Source organism: Pseudophryne corroboree, chromosome 4, assembly GCF_028390025.1.
Source record: "Pseudophryne corroboree isolate aPseCor3 chromosome 4, aPseCor3.hap2, whole genome shotgun sequence".
Taxonomy (NCBI): Eukaryota; Metazoa; Chordata; class Amphibia; order Anura; family Myobatrachidae; genus Pseudophryne; species Pseudophryne corroboree.
In genome coordinates, this window is record NC_086447.1 from 653,813,163 (window position 1) to 653,830,203 (window position 17,041).

General features: G+C 48.7%; 1 protein-coding gene across 1 annotated transcript in view; it reads left to right on the forward strand.

Annotated features, from left to right (window-relative positions):
- Positions 1-1,391: 1,391 nt before the first annotated feature.
- MEMO1 (mediator of cell motility 1) overlaps positions 1,392-17,041 on the forward strand; it is a 245,741-nt gene continuing 230,091 nt past the window's right edge. Inside the window, exon 1 of the mRNA XM_063917781.1 lies at positions 1,392-1,977. Coding sequence (XP_063773851.1) covers positions 1,683-1,977 — 295 coding nt within the window. The 5' untranslated portion in view covers positions 1,392-1,682. The remainder of the gene's footprint in view (positions 1,978-17,041) is intronic.

Below are 17,041 nucleotides of genomic sequence, written 5' to 3' on the forward strand. Positions count from 1 at the left end.
GTTGGGATCCCGGCACTCAGTATAGGTCACCAGAATCCCGACACCCGGCATACCAACAACTATTTTCCCTCTTGGGGGTCCACGACCCCCCTGGAGGGAGAATAACATACCTCCAAACTGTCCCGATTTTCGCGGGACAGTCCCGTTTTTGGGGGACTGTCCTGTCCCACCCGCGGGCCGCAGTGTCACGCGGGGGGGGGGGGGGGGGGGCAGTTGGAAGGCTCTGTCTCTCGCTGCCCTGCTTAGCAAAGCATCGGTGAACAGACGCTGTGCGCATACTGGAGTCAGAGGGAGAGGGGGCATGCCAGCGGCTCACAGAGCGCTGGGCATGCCCCCTCAGTGACAAAAACAGGGGCGTGGCTCACAATCATGGATCCTCCCACAAAGCCACCCCCCCCCTTTTCATAGGCCATGCCCCCTTTTCGGGAGCGCGTGTGTCCCTCTTCAAGCCAGGACAAAGTTGGGAGGTATGGAATAAACAGCATGGTGCGCATGCCCACAGCATTGCGAGTGCAGCGAGCCCACAAGGGACTCATTTGCGCTCACCCAGCTGTCGTTATGCCGGCGGTCGGGATCCCAGCGCTGATATGCTGGTCTCAGGGATCCCAGCCGCCGGCATACCATACTACACCCGTCACGGACAACTTGAGTGTTGGTTCGCTTACTGTTGTGGAACTACAAATCCCAGCAGGGCACACTGAGGGCTGTAGTTAAACACCAGGCAGATGGACCTAAAACATACTTGCCTACCTGACCCTCTCCATGAGGGAGAAAATGCTCTGTTCCTGGACTTTCCTGGTAATGTGTGATTGCCATCACCTGTGGTTAAACACCTTTCTTATCAATTAACTAGCTCACCACAGGTGATGGCAATCATACATTACCAGGAAAGTCCAGGAACAGAGCATTTTCTCCCTCATGGAGAGGGTCAGGTAGGCAAGTATGACCTAAAATCTGCTTCTTTCCCCCAGAGACAGAGTATCCAATCTGTGTGCACCCTGGTGCTCCACCCTCACCAATTATTCTCCCTGAGCCCATTATACTGTAAGCTTTACCCAGCCCCCACTGCATACTTGCCTACCTGACCCTCTCCATGAGGGAGGAAATGCTCTGTTCCTGGACTTTCCTGGTAATGTATGATTGCCATCACCTGTGGTGAGCTAGTTAATTGATAAGAAAGGTGTTTCACCACAGGTGATGGTGATCATACATTACCAGGAAAGTCCAGGAACAGAGCATTTTCTCCCTCATGGAGGGGGTCAGGTAGGCAAGTATGCCCCACTGATGACCATGACACCATGACCACTGTAGTGTCACTCTCAAGTCTAGCAGCAGCGCCAACCGGCTTCTGACGTCACCATCGGCGCTGCCATGACGCCCCGCCCACTCATCCAGCCACGAGCATCAGCAGAGGAACCAATAGCAGAGCTCCCCGCCCACGTAACCTCTACCGCCGCCCAGAGGGGACAAACAACCAGCGCGTTTGCACTACCTCTCCCACCAGCCCACCCCTATGTCAAGCTTTTTCAGGCCTTAAATCAGCAGTGCCCTTTGTGTTGTCAGCCCCGGCTCTCCAGTGCGCCTGTTGCTCTGCGTCCTCCATGTAAGGAGCGGCCACAGTGACACTATCGCGCACTGGAGCGGTCTCCCCTCGTTACGGTTACACGGAGCTGCTGCCCTGTATGAGGCGAGGCCGGTCGGCGGCAGCTGTGACTCCTAGTACTCGGTGTGTAGCTGTCACTCGCTGTGCGCTCCGGCCGCCTTCCCTGCCTCCTCCTCTTCCCCCCAAGCGGTTGCACCATTTATCCAGCCCTGCTCCCAGCCAGGCACAGGGATCCATAGCCCGGCACAGGGTGTGTACAGCCACTCTCCCAGCGCACCCCCGGGCACACATCATAGGCGGCTCCGGTACCAAGATGTCCAACCGAGCGCTGTGCAGAGAGGCGAGCCACGCCGGGAGCTGGTACACCGCCTCAGGTACCGGGGAGGGGGTGCCATCCTGTGTGATGGGGGAGGGCTGCTGGAGTCCTCTGGGGAACAGTGGGGCAAAATATTTGGGTTTCATAACACATACCTCCCAACATAACCCATGCCAGGAGGGATAACAGGCTCTGCTCCCGGACTTCCCTCTTATATATGATTGCCATCACCTGTGGTGGATCGCCTGTCTTATCCATTAACTAATTCAATAAATGTGATGGCAGTCATACGTTAAAAGAATCTCAGGAGCAGAGCAAGTTGTCCCTCCTGCAAGGGGTCTTGCTGAGAGGTATGATATTAAGCTGTGGGAGTGTTACATGGCCTGTTAGAGGGGTGTAGGTACCTGTGTAATATATGTCTCTCTGGATGGACACTATGTAATACTGATTGGGAAGATAAATAATTGCTCTGTAAATGAGCTGATGCCTCAGTTCTCTTCATTGTTCTCTCCAGACCCGCCAACATGACCCGCCCCACTAGGTACAAAATGCTCTGTTCCTGGACTTCCCTCTTAATTTACGATTGCCATCACCTGTGTTGAACTAGTTAAATGATAAGAAAGCTGTTTCTTCACAGGTGATGGCAATCATAAATTAAAAGGGAAGTCCAGGAACAGAGCATTTTGTACCTAGTGGGGCGGGTCATGTTGGAGGGTATGTTCTCTCTACACTTTGTATCATTTGTATTACTCATAGCGCATATACAGTAAGGGTTGATTCAATTGCGGGTGATGTGCCGGTGGAACACCATTATTCCGGGTTGCTTTATAATCACATTTTTATGTGCTACCTCGCAAAGGTGCATACAAAAATACATATGTGCTCACTAGATTGCAAGCATAGAGCTGGCATTTGAATCAATCCCCTATAGAAGGTGAAGAATCATTAATTATTGAATTTTTCCATCCATTTGTACCTCAGATTTCACCTCACCCCCCCATAGAGGTGCACAGGTGAGTGTGCAATATCAGGTCTACCTTAATTGGGCAATACATATGAAGCCTGGCATTGCAAAGATGCCCAGCATCACGTAGTGCTGTATTGAATTTCGCCCCTACCCTTCCATTTCCCCTTCCTGTTGTAATATGAAGGAGCTCCCCAAACCCAACCAAATCATGCTTATGTAGCCCATACACTTGTGAGATAATCGGTGCTAACCTATTTCGACCGGATCTGTGAGAGAAATCAAAGGATTTTATGCACATTTCAGGTACCTTGCGACGCGATGCGCGGGCATGCCGGTTGAATCTCGCGTCTCAAGATAATATGTGCTGCACTTAATATTTATCGAATCGCAGTGCGATCGCATATGTGTTAAAAACACATGCGATATATTGCACTGCGATGGGCACCCGCTGGGAGCGGACGGAGGCTGCTCCCGCACAGCAGTGACGTGCCCATCCTGTGATTACCATGCGATCTATTGCATGGTAATCACTTTGGCAGTTCAGGTGCGATGCTCTGCAATGTCGTGGGGCATCGCACAAATGTGTGGGCACCATTAGCGCAGTGTTTTCTGCAGTGGCTGTAGAACTAAATAACACGTAACTGACACAGTTGCAGCCAGCTGGCCTTCTTCTGACACTATTGTATCCCATGTGACACTGCTTTTAAAGAGGAAGTTTATCACAGTTATGTAGCATGATGTGACTGGAGTTTGTGGCCCAGAATACTGTGTTAATGATGCTCTGGGACACGTGCCGTTAAAAGAAGTTCAAATTCAGTTCTTATCTGAGCACTGTAAAGCTGGGTACACACTAGGCGATATGTCACATGATCCGGAGGATTGGTCCGATGTATCTGGCACATTATCTAGTGTGTACCTATGATTGCATGCTCCCACAGGTCGTCCCATCAGGCATGCAGCACACCTAACAGGACGTTCCTGGCAAAGAACAGATGCAGGGAATTCAGCCGTGAATGGTATATTGTGCGATATATCATTCATTGTGTATGGCATGGCCGTTATATCGGTCGTGTTGTCAGCCATGTACACACATAGTTTAGTGTGATTAGGCTGATTTCTGAGAGTGCAGTGATCAGCTGCTGCAATAAAGGACTGAACAGTCCCTCCTGACGCACACTTCGCTGCCCTCTATGTGAGTGGTAGAGGCAATGGCACTAGAAGTAGGGTAATGACAGAAGAAATGTTTATTGAGAGATGTATGACCTGCTCTTGCCCACTTTTTTTCTAATATGTGTATATATATATATATATATATATATATATATATATATATATATATATATATATATTTCTCTGACGTCCTAGTGGATGCTGGGAACTCCGTAAGGACCATGGGGAATAGCGGCTCCGCAGGAGACTGGGCACAAAAAGTAAAAGCTTTAGACTAGCTGGTGTGCACTGGCTCCTCCCCCTATGACCCTCCTCCAAGCCTCAGTTAGATTTTTGTGCCCGAACGAGAAGGGTGCAAGCTAGGTGGCTCTCCTGAGCTGCTTAGAAGTAAAAGTTTAAATAGGTTTTTTATTTTCAGTGAGTCCTGCTGGCAACAGGCTCACTGCATCGTGGGACTAAGGGGAGAAGAAGCGAACTCACCTGACTGCAGAGTGGATTGGGCTTCTTGGCTACTGGACATTAGCTCCAGAGGGACGATCACAGGTTCAGCCTGGATGGGTCCCGGAGCCGCGCCGCCGGCCCCCTTACAGAGCCAGAAGAGCAAAGAGGTCTGGAGAAAGCGGCGGCAGAAGACGTTCCTGTCTTCAAATAAGGTAGCGCACAGCACTGCAGCTGTGCGCCATTGCTCTCAGCACACTTCACACTCCGGTCACTGAGGGTGCAGGGCGCTGGGGGGGAGCGCCCTGAGACGCAATAAAAACGATATAAAAACCTTATATGGCTAAAAAAAAATGCATCACATATAGCTCCTGGGCTATATGGATGCATTTATCCCCTGCCAGTTTCCTGAAAAAAGCGGGAGAAAAGGCCGCCGTGAAGGGGGCGGAGCCTTTCTCCTCAGCACACAAGCGCCATTTTCTTTCACAGCTCCGCTGGAAGGACGGCTCCCTGACTCTCCCCTGCAGTCCTGCACTACAGAAACAGGGTAAAACAGAGAGGGGGGCACTATTGGCAGCTAATATATAAATACAGCAGCTATAACAGGGAGTAACACTTATATAAGGTTATCCCTGTATATATATATATAGCGCTCTGGTGTGTGCTGGCAAACTCTCCCTCTGTCTCCCCAAAGGGCTAGTTGGGTCCTGTCCTCTATCAGAGCATTCCCTGTGTGTGTGCTGGGTGTCGGTACGATTGTGTCGACATGTATGAGGAGGAAAATGATGTGGAAGCAGAGCAATTGCCTGTGTTAGTGATGTCACCCCCTAGGGAGTCGACACCTGACTGGATGGTAGTAATTAAAGAATTACGTGACAATGTCAGCACTTTGCAAAAAACTGTTGACGACATGAGACAGCTGACAAATCAATTAGTGCCTGTTCAGGCGTCTCAGACACCGTCAGGGGCGCTAAAACGCCCGTTACCTCAGATGGTCGACACAGACCCTGACACGGATACTGAATCCAGTGTCGACGGTGACGAGACAAACGTAATGTCCAGTAGGGCCACACGTTACATGATCACGGCAATGAAGGAGGCATTGAACATTTCTGACACTACAAGTACCACAAAAAAGGGTATTATGTGGGGTGTGAAAATACTACCAGTGGTTTTTCCTGAGTTTCCCCCGATAAACTGCTGATTTCTAATAAATTATTGGCACTATACCCTTTCCCGCCAGAGGTTAGGGCACGTTGGGAAACACCCCCTAGGGTAGATAAGGCGCTCACACGCTTATCAAAACAAGTGGCGTTACCGTCTCCTGATACGGCCACCCTCAAGGAACCAGCTGATAGAAGGCTGGAAAATATCTTAAAAGGTATATACACACATACGGGTGTTATACTGCGACCAGCGATCGCCTCAGCCTGGATGTGCAGCGCTGGAGTGGCTTGGTCGGATTCCCTGACTGAAAATATTGATACCCTGGATAGGGACAGTATATTATTAACTATAGAGCATTTAAAGGATGCATTACTATATATGCGAGATGCACAGAGGGATATTTGCACCCTGGCATCTAGAGTAAGTGCGATGTCCATTTCTGCCAGAAGAACGTTATGGACGCGACAGTGGTCAGGTGATGCGGATTCCAAACGACATATGGAAGTATTGCCGTATAAAGGGGAGGAGTTATTTGGGGTCGGTCTATCGGACCTGGTGGCCACGGCAACGGCTGGAAAATCCACCTTTTTACCCCAGGTCACCTCTCAGCAGAAAAAGACACCGTCTTTTCAAACCCAGTCCTTTCGTCCCTATAAGGGCAAGAGGGAAAAAGGCCGCTCGTTCCTGCCCCGGGGCAGAGGAAGGGGAAAAAGACTGCACCATGCAGCCTCTTCCCAAGAGCAGAAGCCCTCCCCCGCTTCTGCCAAGTCCTCAGCATGACGCTGGGGCTCTGCAATCAGACTCGGGCACGGTGGGGGGCCGTCTCAAGAATTTCAGCGCGCAGTGGGCTCACTCGCAAGTGGACCCCTAGATCCTGCAGGTAGTATCACAGGGGTACAAATTGGAATTCGAGACGTCTCCCCCTCGCCGGTTCCTGAAGTCTGCTCTGCCAACGTCTCCCTCCGACAGGGAGGCAGTATTGGAAGCTATTCACAAGCTGTATTCCCAGCAGGTGATAATCAAGGTACCCCTCCTACAACAGGGAAAGGGGTATTATTCCACGCTGTTTGTGGTACCGAAGCCGGACGGCTCGGTGAGACCAATTTTAAATCTAAAATCTTTGAACACTTACATAAAAAGGTTCAAATTCAAGATGGAGTCACTCAGAGCAGTGATAGCGAACCTGGAAGAGGGGGACTATATGGTATCTCTAGACATCAAGGATGCTTATCTCCATGTCCCAATCTACCCTTCTCACCAAGGGTACCTCAGGTTTGTAATACAAAACTGTCATTATCAGTTTCAGACGCTGCCGTTTGGATTGTCCACGGCACCACGGGTCTTTACCAAGGTAATGGCCGAAATGATGATTCTTCTTCGAAGAAAAGGCGTATTAATTATCCCTTACTTGGACGATCTCCTGATAAGGGCAAGGTCCAGGGAACAGTTAGAGGTCGGAGTAGCACTATCTCAGGTAGTGCTACGTCAGCACGGGTGGATTCTAAATATCCCAAAATCACAGCTGATTCCAACAACACGTCTACTGTTCCTAGGGATGATTCTGGACACAGTCCAGAAAAAGGTGTTTCTCCCGGAGGAGAAGGCCAGGGAGTTATCCGAGCTAGTCAGGAACCTCCTAAAACCAGGACAAGTGTCAGTGCATCAGTGCACGAGAGTCCTGGGAAAAATGGTGGCTCCTACGTTTTATCATACTGTTAACTGGGTTTAGATCACAAGTTATACGGTGTGATTGGTGTGGCTGGTATGAGTCTTACCCGGGATTCAAGATCCTTCCTTATTATGTACGCTCGTCCGGGCACAGTATCTTAACTGAGGCTTGGAGGAGGGTCATAGGGGGAGGAGCCAGTGCACACCAGCTAGTCTAAAGCTTTTACTTTTTGTGCCCAGTCTCCTGCGGAGCCGCTATTCCCCATGGTCCTTACGGAGTTCCCAGCATCCACTACGGACTATGAGAAATAGAATTATCGGTAAGTAAATTCTTATTATATCCATATTACTAAAATCATTATCTAGACATTTTTACATTTCTTGTGCCAACAAGTATAATTATTTTTCTCTAACGTCCTAGTGGATGCTGGGGACTCCGTAAGGACCATGGGGAATAGACAGGCTCCGCAGGAGATAGGGCACTTTAAGAAAGCTATGGATTCTGGGTGTGCACTGGCTCCTCCCTCTATGTCCCTCCCCCAGACCCCAGTTAGATCCTGTGCCCAGAGGATGAAGGGCGCACTGCAAGGAGCTCTCGAGTTTTTTGATATAGAAAGCATTTTTGTTTTGGATTTTCACTTTTTTACAGGGAGCACTGCTGGCAACAGGCTCCCTGCATCGAGGGACTGAGGAGAGAGGGGCAGACCTACTTAACTGATAGGATCTGCTTCCTCGGCTACTGAACACCATTAGCTTCAGATGGGGTGAACACAGGTTCGTCCTGGGCATCCACCCCCGGAGCCACGCCGCCGTTGTCCTCACAGAGCCAGAAGAGCAGAAGCAAGAAGACGTCTCAGGCGACAGAAGCCTTCAGCTTCACAGAGGTAACGCACAGCACTGCAGTTGTGCGTCATTGCTCCACATCACCTCACACACTCCGGTCACTGTATGGGTGCAGGGGGGGGGGGGGCGCGCCCTGGGCAGCAATAGTTACACCTCTTGGATGGCAAATAGGTATATACATGTACAACTGGGCACTGTACATGTATATAATTGAGCCCCCGCTATTTTTTCACGATTTTGAGCGGGATAGAAGCCCGCCGCCGAGGGGGCGGGGCTTCTCCCTCAGCACTCACCAGCGCCATTTCTCTCTCCACAGAACGCTGAGAGGAAGCTCCCCGCACTCTCCCCCGCTTACACACTGTGAAGGGGGTTTAAAAAGAGAGGGGGGGGCACATAATTGGCGGATACAATATAATACCGCGCTACTGGGGAAAAACATTCTGTGTTGGTCTCCAGGTTGTTGCGCTGGGGTGTGTGCTGGCATACTCTCTCTCTCTGTCTCTCCAAAGGGCCTTTCAGGGGATACTGTCTTCAGAAAAAGTTTCCCTGGGTGTGTGCAGTGTGTCGGTACGGATGTGTCGACATGTTTGATGAGGAAGGCTCGCTAAATGTGGAGGGGGAGTGCTTGAATGTCAGGTCGCCGTCGGCAACGCCGACACCGGACTGGGTGGATATGCTAAAGGTCTTGAATGCAAATGTAAATCTGCTGCATAAAAGATTAGACAAGGCTGAAGCTAGGGATCAGTCAGGTAGCCAGCCCGTGCCTGTCCCTGGGGAGCCAGGACCTTTAGGGTCTCAAAAGCGCCCCATATCCCAGGTCGCTGACACAGATACCGACACAGATACTGACTCTAGTGTCGACTATGAGGATGCAAAATTACAGCCAAAGGTAGCAAAAGGTATTAGGTACATGATTATTGCTATAAAGGAGGTTTTGCATATCACGGAGGAACCCCCTGTCCCTGACACGAGGGTTCACATGTCTAAAGGGAAAAGGCCTGAGGTCACGTTTCCGTCCTCCATTTGAGCTAAGCGAATTATGCGAAAAGGCTTGGGAATCTTCAGATCGGAGACTACAGGTTCCCAAAAGGATTCTCATGGCGTATCCCTTTCCACAGAAGGATCGGATACGATGGGAATCTGCGCCTAAAGTAGACAAGGAGCTGACACTCTTATCCAAGAAGGTGGCACTGCCTTCTCCGGATACAGCTTCCCTCAAGGATCCTGCAGATTGCAAGCAGGAAATCACCCTGAAGCACATTTACACACATTCAGGAACTATAGTTAGGCCGGCCATGGCGTCGGCCTGGGTTTGTAGTGCTGTCGTGGCATGGGCAGACTCCTTATCTACGGAGATTGACACCTTAGATAGGGATGCCATTCAAATGACCATAGAGCATATCAGAGATGCTGCCTTGTATATGAGGGATGCTCAGAGAGACATTTGTTTACTAAGCTCTAGAATAAACGCTATGTCTATTTCTGCTAGGCGGCTCTTGTGGACCCGACAGTGGACGGGAGACGCCGACTCGAAGCGGCATATGGAGTCATTACCGTGCAAGGGGGAGTAGTTGTTTGGAGAAGGCCTCTCGGACCTAGTCTCTACTGCTACGGCTGGTAAATCGAATTTTTTACCTTATGTTCCTCCGCAGCATTCTAAGAAGATACCGCATTATCAAATGCAGTCCTTTCGTTCCAATAAAAACAAGAAGGTACGTGGATCGTCCTTCGGTGCCAGAGGTAAAGGCAAGGGAAAACGGCTGCACTCCGCTAGTTCCCAGGAGCAGAAGTCCTCCCCTGCTTCCACAAAGTCCACAGCATGACGCTGGGGCTTTCCGGGGGGGGCAGATCAAGTGGGGGCACGTCTTCGTCTTTTCAGCCACGTCTTGGTTCAATCACAGGTGGATCCCTGGGCAATAGAGATTGTTTCCCAGGGATACAGGCTGGAATTCGAAGACATGCCCCCTCGCCGGTTTTTCAAATCGGCTATGCCAGCTTCCCCGTCAGAGAGGGAGCTAGTGTTAGCGGCAATTCACAAATTGTACATTCAACAGGTGATAATCAAGGTTCCTCATCTCCCGCAAGGAGAGGGTTATTATTCATCCCTGTTTGTGGTACCGAAACCGGACGGTTCGGTCAGACCCATTCTAAATCTAAAATCCCTGAACCTGTACTTGAAGAGGTTCAAGATGGAATCGCTCAGAATGGTCATCGCCAGCCTGGCGGGAGGGGATTGGATGATGTCCCTGGACATAAAGGATGCGTACCTTCATGTTTCGATTTCCCCCCCCTCACCAGGCGTTTCTGAGATTTGCAGTACAGGATTGTCACTACCAATTTCAGACGTTGCCGTTTGGTCTTTCCACGGCCCGAGTACTTTCACCAAGGTAATGGCGGAAATGATGGTGCTTCTGCGCAAGCAGGGAGTCACAATTATCCCGTACTTGGACGATCTCCTTATAAAGGCGAGATCTCGGGAGAAGTTGCTGGACAGCGTGTCTCTGTCCGTGAAGACGTTGCAGAGGCACGGTTGGATTCTCAATTTACCGAAATTCCAGCTAGTACCTGCAACGCATCTAACCTTTTTGGGCCTGATTCTAGACACAGACCAAAAAAGAGTTTTTCTTCCGGTGGAGAAGGCTCAGGAGCTCATAGCCCTGGTCAGGAACCTTTTAAAGCCGAAAAAGGTTTCTGTGCATCATTGCACAAAAGTTCTTAGGAAGATGGTGGCCTCATACGAGGCCATCCCCTTCGGCAGGTTCCATGCGAGGACCTTCCAATGGGACCTATTGGACAAATGGTCTGGGTCCCATCTACATTTGCAGAAACGGATCACCCTGTCTCCCAGGGCCAGGGTATCTCTCCTGTGGTGGCTGAACAGTGCTCACCTCCTAGAGGGTCGCAGGTTCGGCATTCAGGACTGGATCCTGGTGACCACGGACGTGAGCCTCCGAGGTTGGGGAGCTGTCACACTGGGAAGAAATTTCCAAGGTCTCTGGTCAAGCCTAGAGACTTGTCTCCACATCAGTGTCCTGGAGTTAAGGGCCATTTACAACGCCCTACGCCAGGCGGAGGAATGGCTTCAGAACAAACCGGTTCTGATTCAGTCGGACAATGTCACGGCAGTGGCTCATGTAAACCGCCAGGGCGGCACAAGGAGCAGAGAGGCCATGGCAGAGGCGTCCAGGATTCTGCGCTGGGCGGTAGGCCATGTTAACGCGCTATCAGCAGTTTTCATCCCAGGGGTGGACAACTGGGAGGCGGACTTCCTCAGCAGGCACGACCTGCATCCGGGAGATTGGGGACTTCATCAAGAAGTCTTCACACAGATCGTGGATCGGTGGGAACTGCCTCAAATAGACATGATGGCGTTCCGTCTCAACAAAAAGCTAAAGAGGTATTGCGCCAGGTCAAGAGACCCTCAGGCGGTAGTGGTAGACGCTCTGGTGACACCATGGGTGTTCAGATCGGTCTATGTGTTTCCTCCTCTGCCTCTCATACCCAAGGTGTTGAGATTAATAAGACTAAGAAGGGTCAGAGCAATTCTCATTGTTCCAGATTGGCCAAGGAGGACTTGGTATCCAGATCTGCAAGAGTTGCTCACAGAAGATCCGTGGCCTCTTCCTCTAAGGCAGGACCTGCTGCAGCAGGGACCCTGTCTGTTCCAAGACTTACCGCGGCTGCGTTTGACGGCATGGCGGTTGAACGCCGGATCCTAGCGGAAAAAGGGATTCCGGAGGAGGTCATTCCTACCCTGATCAAGGCTAGGAAGGATGTGACATCGAAACATTATCACCGTATATGGCGGAAATATGTTTCTTGGTGTGATGCCAGAGCTGCTCCTACGGAGGAGTTCCATTTGGGCCGTTTGCTTCACTTCCTTCAAACGGAAGTGAATTTGGGCCTAAAATTAGGGTCCATAAAGGTCCAGATTTCGGCCTTATCCATTTTCTTTCAAAGAGAATTGGCTTCTCTTCCTGAAGTACAGACTTTTGTGAAGGGCGTGCTGCATATTCAGCCTCCCTTTGTGCCTCCGGTGGCGCCTTGGGATCTTAACGTGGTATTAAGTTTCCTCAAGTCGCCTTGGTTTGAACCACTCAAAACTGTGGTGTTGAAATACCTCACTTGGAAAGTGGTCATGTTGTTGGCCTTAGCTTCTGCAAGGCGTGTTTCAGAATTAGTGGCTTTATCATATAAACGCCCATACCTAATTTTTCACGTGGATAGGGCAGAGTTGAGGACTCGGCCTCAATTTCTGCCCAAGGTGGTCTCATCTTTTCATATGAACCAACCTATTGTCGTGCCTGTGGCTACTCGGGACTTGGAGGACTCTGAGTCCCTGGATGTGGTCAGGGGTTTGAAGATTTATGTGACCAGAACAGCTAGGATCAGGAAGACGGAAGCTCTGTTTGTTCTGTATGCGGCCAACAAGGTTGTCGCTCCTGCTTCAAAGCAGACTATTGCTCGCTGGATCTGTAACACGATTCAGCAGGTGCATTCTACGGCAGGATTGCCATTACCTAAATCGGTTAAGGCCCATTCCACTAGGAAGGTGGGCTCTTCTTGGGCGGCTGCCCGAGGGGTCTCGGCATTACAGCTTTGCCGAGCGGCTACTTGGTCAGGTTCCAACACTTTTGCGAAGTTCTATAAGTTTGATACCCTGGTTGAGGAGGACCTTGTGTTTGCTCAATCGGTGCTGCAGAGTCATCCGCACTCTCCCGCCCGTTTGGGAGCTTTGGTATAATCCCCATGGTCCTTCCGGAGTCCCCAGCATCCACGAGGACGTTAGAGAAAATAAGATTTTACTTACCGGTAAATCTTTTTCTCGTAGTGGATGCTGGGCGCCCGTCCCAAGTGCGGACTTCTTCTGCAAGACTTGTATATAGTTATTGCGTCAATAAGGGTTAAGTTATAGTTGGTCGGTCTTGAACCGAGGCTATGTTAATTGTTCATACTGTTAACTGGGTAGTTTATCACCAGTTATACGGTGTGATTGGTGTGGCTGGTATGAATATCGCCCTTAGATTACAAAAATCCTTTCCTCGTACTGTTCATATCCTCTGGGCACAGTTTCTCTAACGGAGGTCTGGGGGAGGGACATAGAGGGAGGAGCCAGTGCACACCCAGAATCCAAAGCTTTCTTAAAGTGCCCTATCTCCTGCGGAGCCCGTCTATTCCCCATGGTCCTTACGGAGTCCCCAGCATCCACTACGGACTACGAGAAATAGATTTACCGGTAAGTAAAATCTTATTTTTATGTAAAATGGTGTGTGTTCATGATACAGGCTCTATATTTTCGGAAAAAAGAAAGCACTAAACTTCTGTGTTGTAATGAATGTCTCGCAGAACAAAGGCTACAAAAGGGATTGTGAAAAAGGTGTGTCTAAGCAAAACTGCCAATCAGGCGTCAGTATTAAGCTGACATGTAAACTAACAATATGTCCTGCTGGGTATGTTTTAAATAGGATTTATTTCTGTCACTTGATACACCACTCTGCAGACAATTCTATAGAATTGATGAAATGACCACGCCCCATCACACCAGAGGCTTTGTGTATAAGTTGGCACTGTAAGAATGTCTGTTCTGCTTATAAAGAGTAACTGAGACAAAGAAGAATATATAGGCATGCGTTTAATATTATTTTGCTTAGTATATTGTTGGTTTATGAGACAGTGTGCTGCTACAATCCACTATTTGTAGATTCAGTGCTGAATCATACAGTTCACATCTTGCTGACTACTCTAGTGCATGGATGGGTAAAAGCTTAACCGTTTAGAATTAACCCTTTTACAAGCTTACGTAAGGCCATCTGCATTATGAGGAATACAGCTGAGGTTAATGTAACAATGCCACAGTATTTATAATATAGCTCCTTTCTGGTTGCAGGCAGATATCCCAAAGGCTTTCTGATGCAAGGAATGACTTTTCGTATATTGATCTTTGCCATCAGTGAACATAAAAATGTGCCTTGATGATATGGCATATTATAGATGTTTTTTTTTTCATGACTTCATTTTTTTATTTTTATTTTTCTTCTAGATAATTCCATGAGCTAGAAGCAATGTTAGAGTAGAGAACAAGACTGTGCCACAAGATGGGACATAGCACTGATGATTGTGAGGAGGATTAAGTATCATGGCACAATACCCTCCCCAGAAGGAGGAACAAATAAGGACACACACAGCCCTCTTAATGCTGGATTCTTAGCAGCTATGAAATTAAATATTTTTTTTTTTTTGGTCTATAATTATGTTTATATATTTCCTCACTAACATTTTACTACAGTATTGACATAGGATGGCACATACACATTCCCTTTAAGTAAATCCTCCACTCATGCATTACACTGTGTGTGTGTGTGTGTGTGTGTGTGTGTGATATAAAAATAAAAAAAAATGTATGTATGTATATACCAACAAATATAAAACCACAGCACTCACCACCCCAGAAGCGGGGTGCAGTGTCTGCACTCACCACTCATAGGGTGGGGTGCATGTAGCCCATGGCCACCTACTTAAAAATATACAAACAAAGTTCAGCACTCACCAAAGCAAGCTCACTTATTTTCACAACATCAATAAACAAATGATGGGGGTTTAGTTAGTGAATTGGCCAATGCACGGAAGCCTGCAAACCGCTCGCCAAGGTACCCCATCTTCATGCAGGTCCTACACTATCACAGAGTCTCAAAAATTAAAACCTAGTAACTGTATCACATAATATAACTGCAAATATGCCCACTTGGTTTACTGTGTATCTGCCAAATACTCCATGGCTTTTAAAGGTACACTGCTTTTATATTTGTTGGTATATTGTAGGGTTAATCTTTGGTTAACTCATATTAACTGTGGACACAAGCTTTGTTCATGCACCCCTATGCAAGCCCAATTATCTTAAACCTGAGTCAGCTGTTCTTTAGTAATTTATCAGCCTGTGTCAGGTGACTAGTGTACCTTTTTAAAAGCCATGGAGTATTTGGCAGATACACAGTAAACCAAGTGGGCATATTTGCAGTTATATTATGTGTAATACAGTTGCTAGGTTTTAATTTTTGAGACTCTGTAATAGTGTAGGACCTGCATGAAGGTGGGGTACCTTGGCGAGCGGTTTGCAGGCTTCCGTGCATTGGCCAATTCACTAACTAAACCCCCATCATTTGTTTATTGATGTTGTGAAAATAAGTGAGCTTGCTTTGGTGAGTGCTGAACTTTCTGTTTGTGTGTGTGTGTGTGTGTATGTATATATATATATATATATATATATATATATATATATATATATATAATCTATCATCTGAAGTTTAGAAATGTCATGCAGGAGCTGCACTAAAGTGAAGGCTGAGCAGAGAATTGCACAGCAAAGAATTCCATGTGATGTCAGCTCTCCGACTTCAATTGCTCACTTTTACCCCTTTCACACAGCCATAAATTTCCAGGGTTAAAACACATGAACGCGCGTCAACCCAGGAAATGTCTCAGTGTGAAAGGGTACAGGGACAAAATCCCGGGATTTCAACCCTGCAATCGACCAGGGTTGGTCCCTGGTTCTTCCCTGGAACCTGGACAGTGTGAATGGTGCAGGGACATGTCCCACCTTCCCGGGTTGCCTCTGCTGATGCTGATTGGCTATTCAGGGCACTTCCTGGTCTTGTGTTTTTTCTGAGACGCCCATTTTCAGAAAATGCAGGGCCATCCCGGGTTCAGTATGAAAGGTGCAGACCCGGGATGTCTCGGCTCCAAATGCTGGTATGAAAGGTGCCAACCCGTGAATGTCCTTGCATGAGCCTGTGGCAGAATTCCCGGGTTTTGCCCCTGCATTTCTGGTGTGAAAGGGGTATTAGTGTTTTACACTGATGTCCAACTGCTGTCCATCTTGCAAGTAAATTCAGTGAAGGTTTTTTTTTTTTTAATTTATTTTTTGTTATTTTAAATGAAGTTTAAGTAAATCAAGTGCAGTGACTGTGACACCAATTGTCAAACATGGAGGATGAAGCAGTGTGGACTCTCTTATCGGTCTGTTATTACCCAATCTTGTTTTGTTCCCATTTGTTAAGTGCAATTGAACGAGCTGGTACTACAGGTTGAGTATCCCATATCCAAATATTCCGAAATACGGAATATTCCGAAATACGGACTTTTTTGAGTGAGAGTGAGATAGTGAAACCTTTGTTTCTCTAACGTCCTAGTGGATGCTGGGGACTCCGTCAGGACCATGGGGAATAGCGGCTCCGCAGGAGACAGGGCACAAAAGCAAGCTTTTAGGATCACATGGTGTGTACTGGCTCCTCCCCCTATGACCCTCCTCCAAGCCTCTGTTAGGTTTTTGTGCCCGTCCGAGAAGGGTGCAATCTAGGTGGCTCTCTTAAAGAGTTGCTTAGAAAAAGTTTTTAGGTTCTTTATTTTCAGTGAGTCCTGCTGGCAACAGGCTCACTGCATCGAGGGACTTAGGGGAGAGAATTTCAACTCACCTGCGTGCAGGATGGATTGGATTCTTAGGCTACTGGACACCATTAGCTTCAGAGGGAGTCGGAACACAGGTCTCGCCCTGGGGTTCGTCCCGGAGCCGCGCCGCCGACCCCCTTGCAGATGCTGAAGATTGAAGAGGTCCGGAACCAGGCGGCAGAAGACTTTTCAGTCTTCCTCAGGTAGCGCACAGCACTGCAGCTGTGCGCCATTGTCTGTCAGCACACTTCCCACAGCGATCACGGAGGGTGCAGGGCGCGGGGGGGGGGGGCGCCCTGACAGCAATGTAGAATACCTGTATGGCGAAAAATACATCACATATAGCCCTTGAGGCTATATGGATGTATTTAACCCCTGCCAGACTTCACAATCTCCGGAGAAGAAGCCCGCCGAAAAGGGGGCGGGG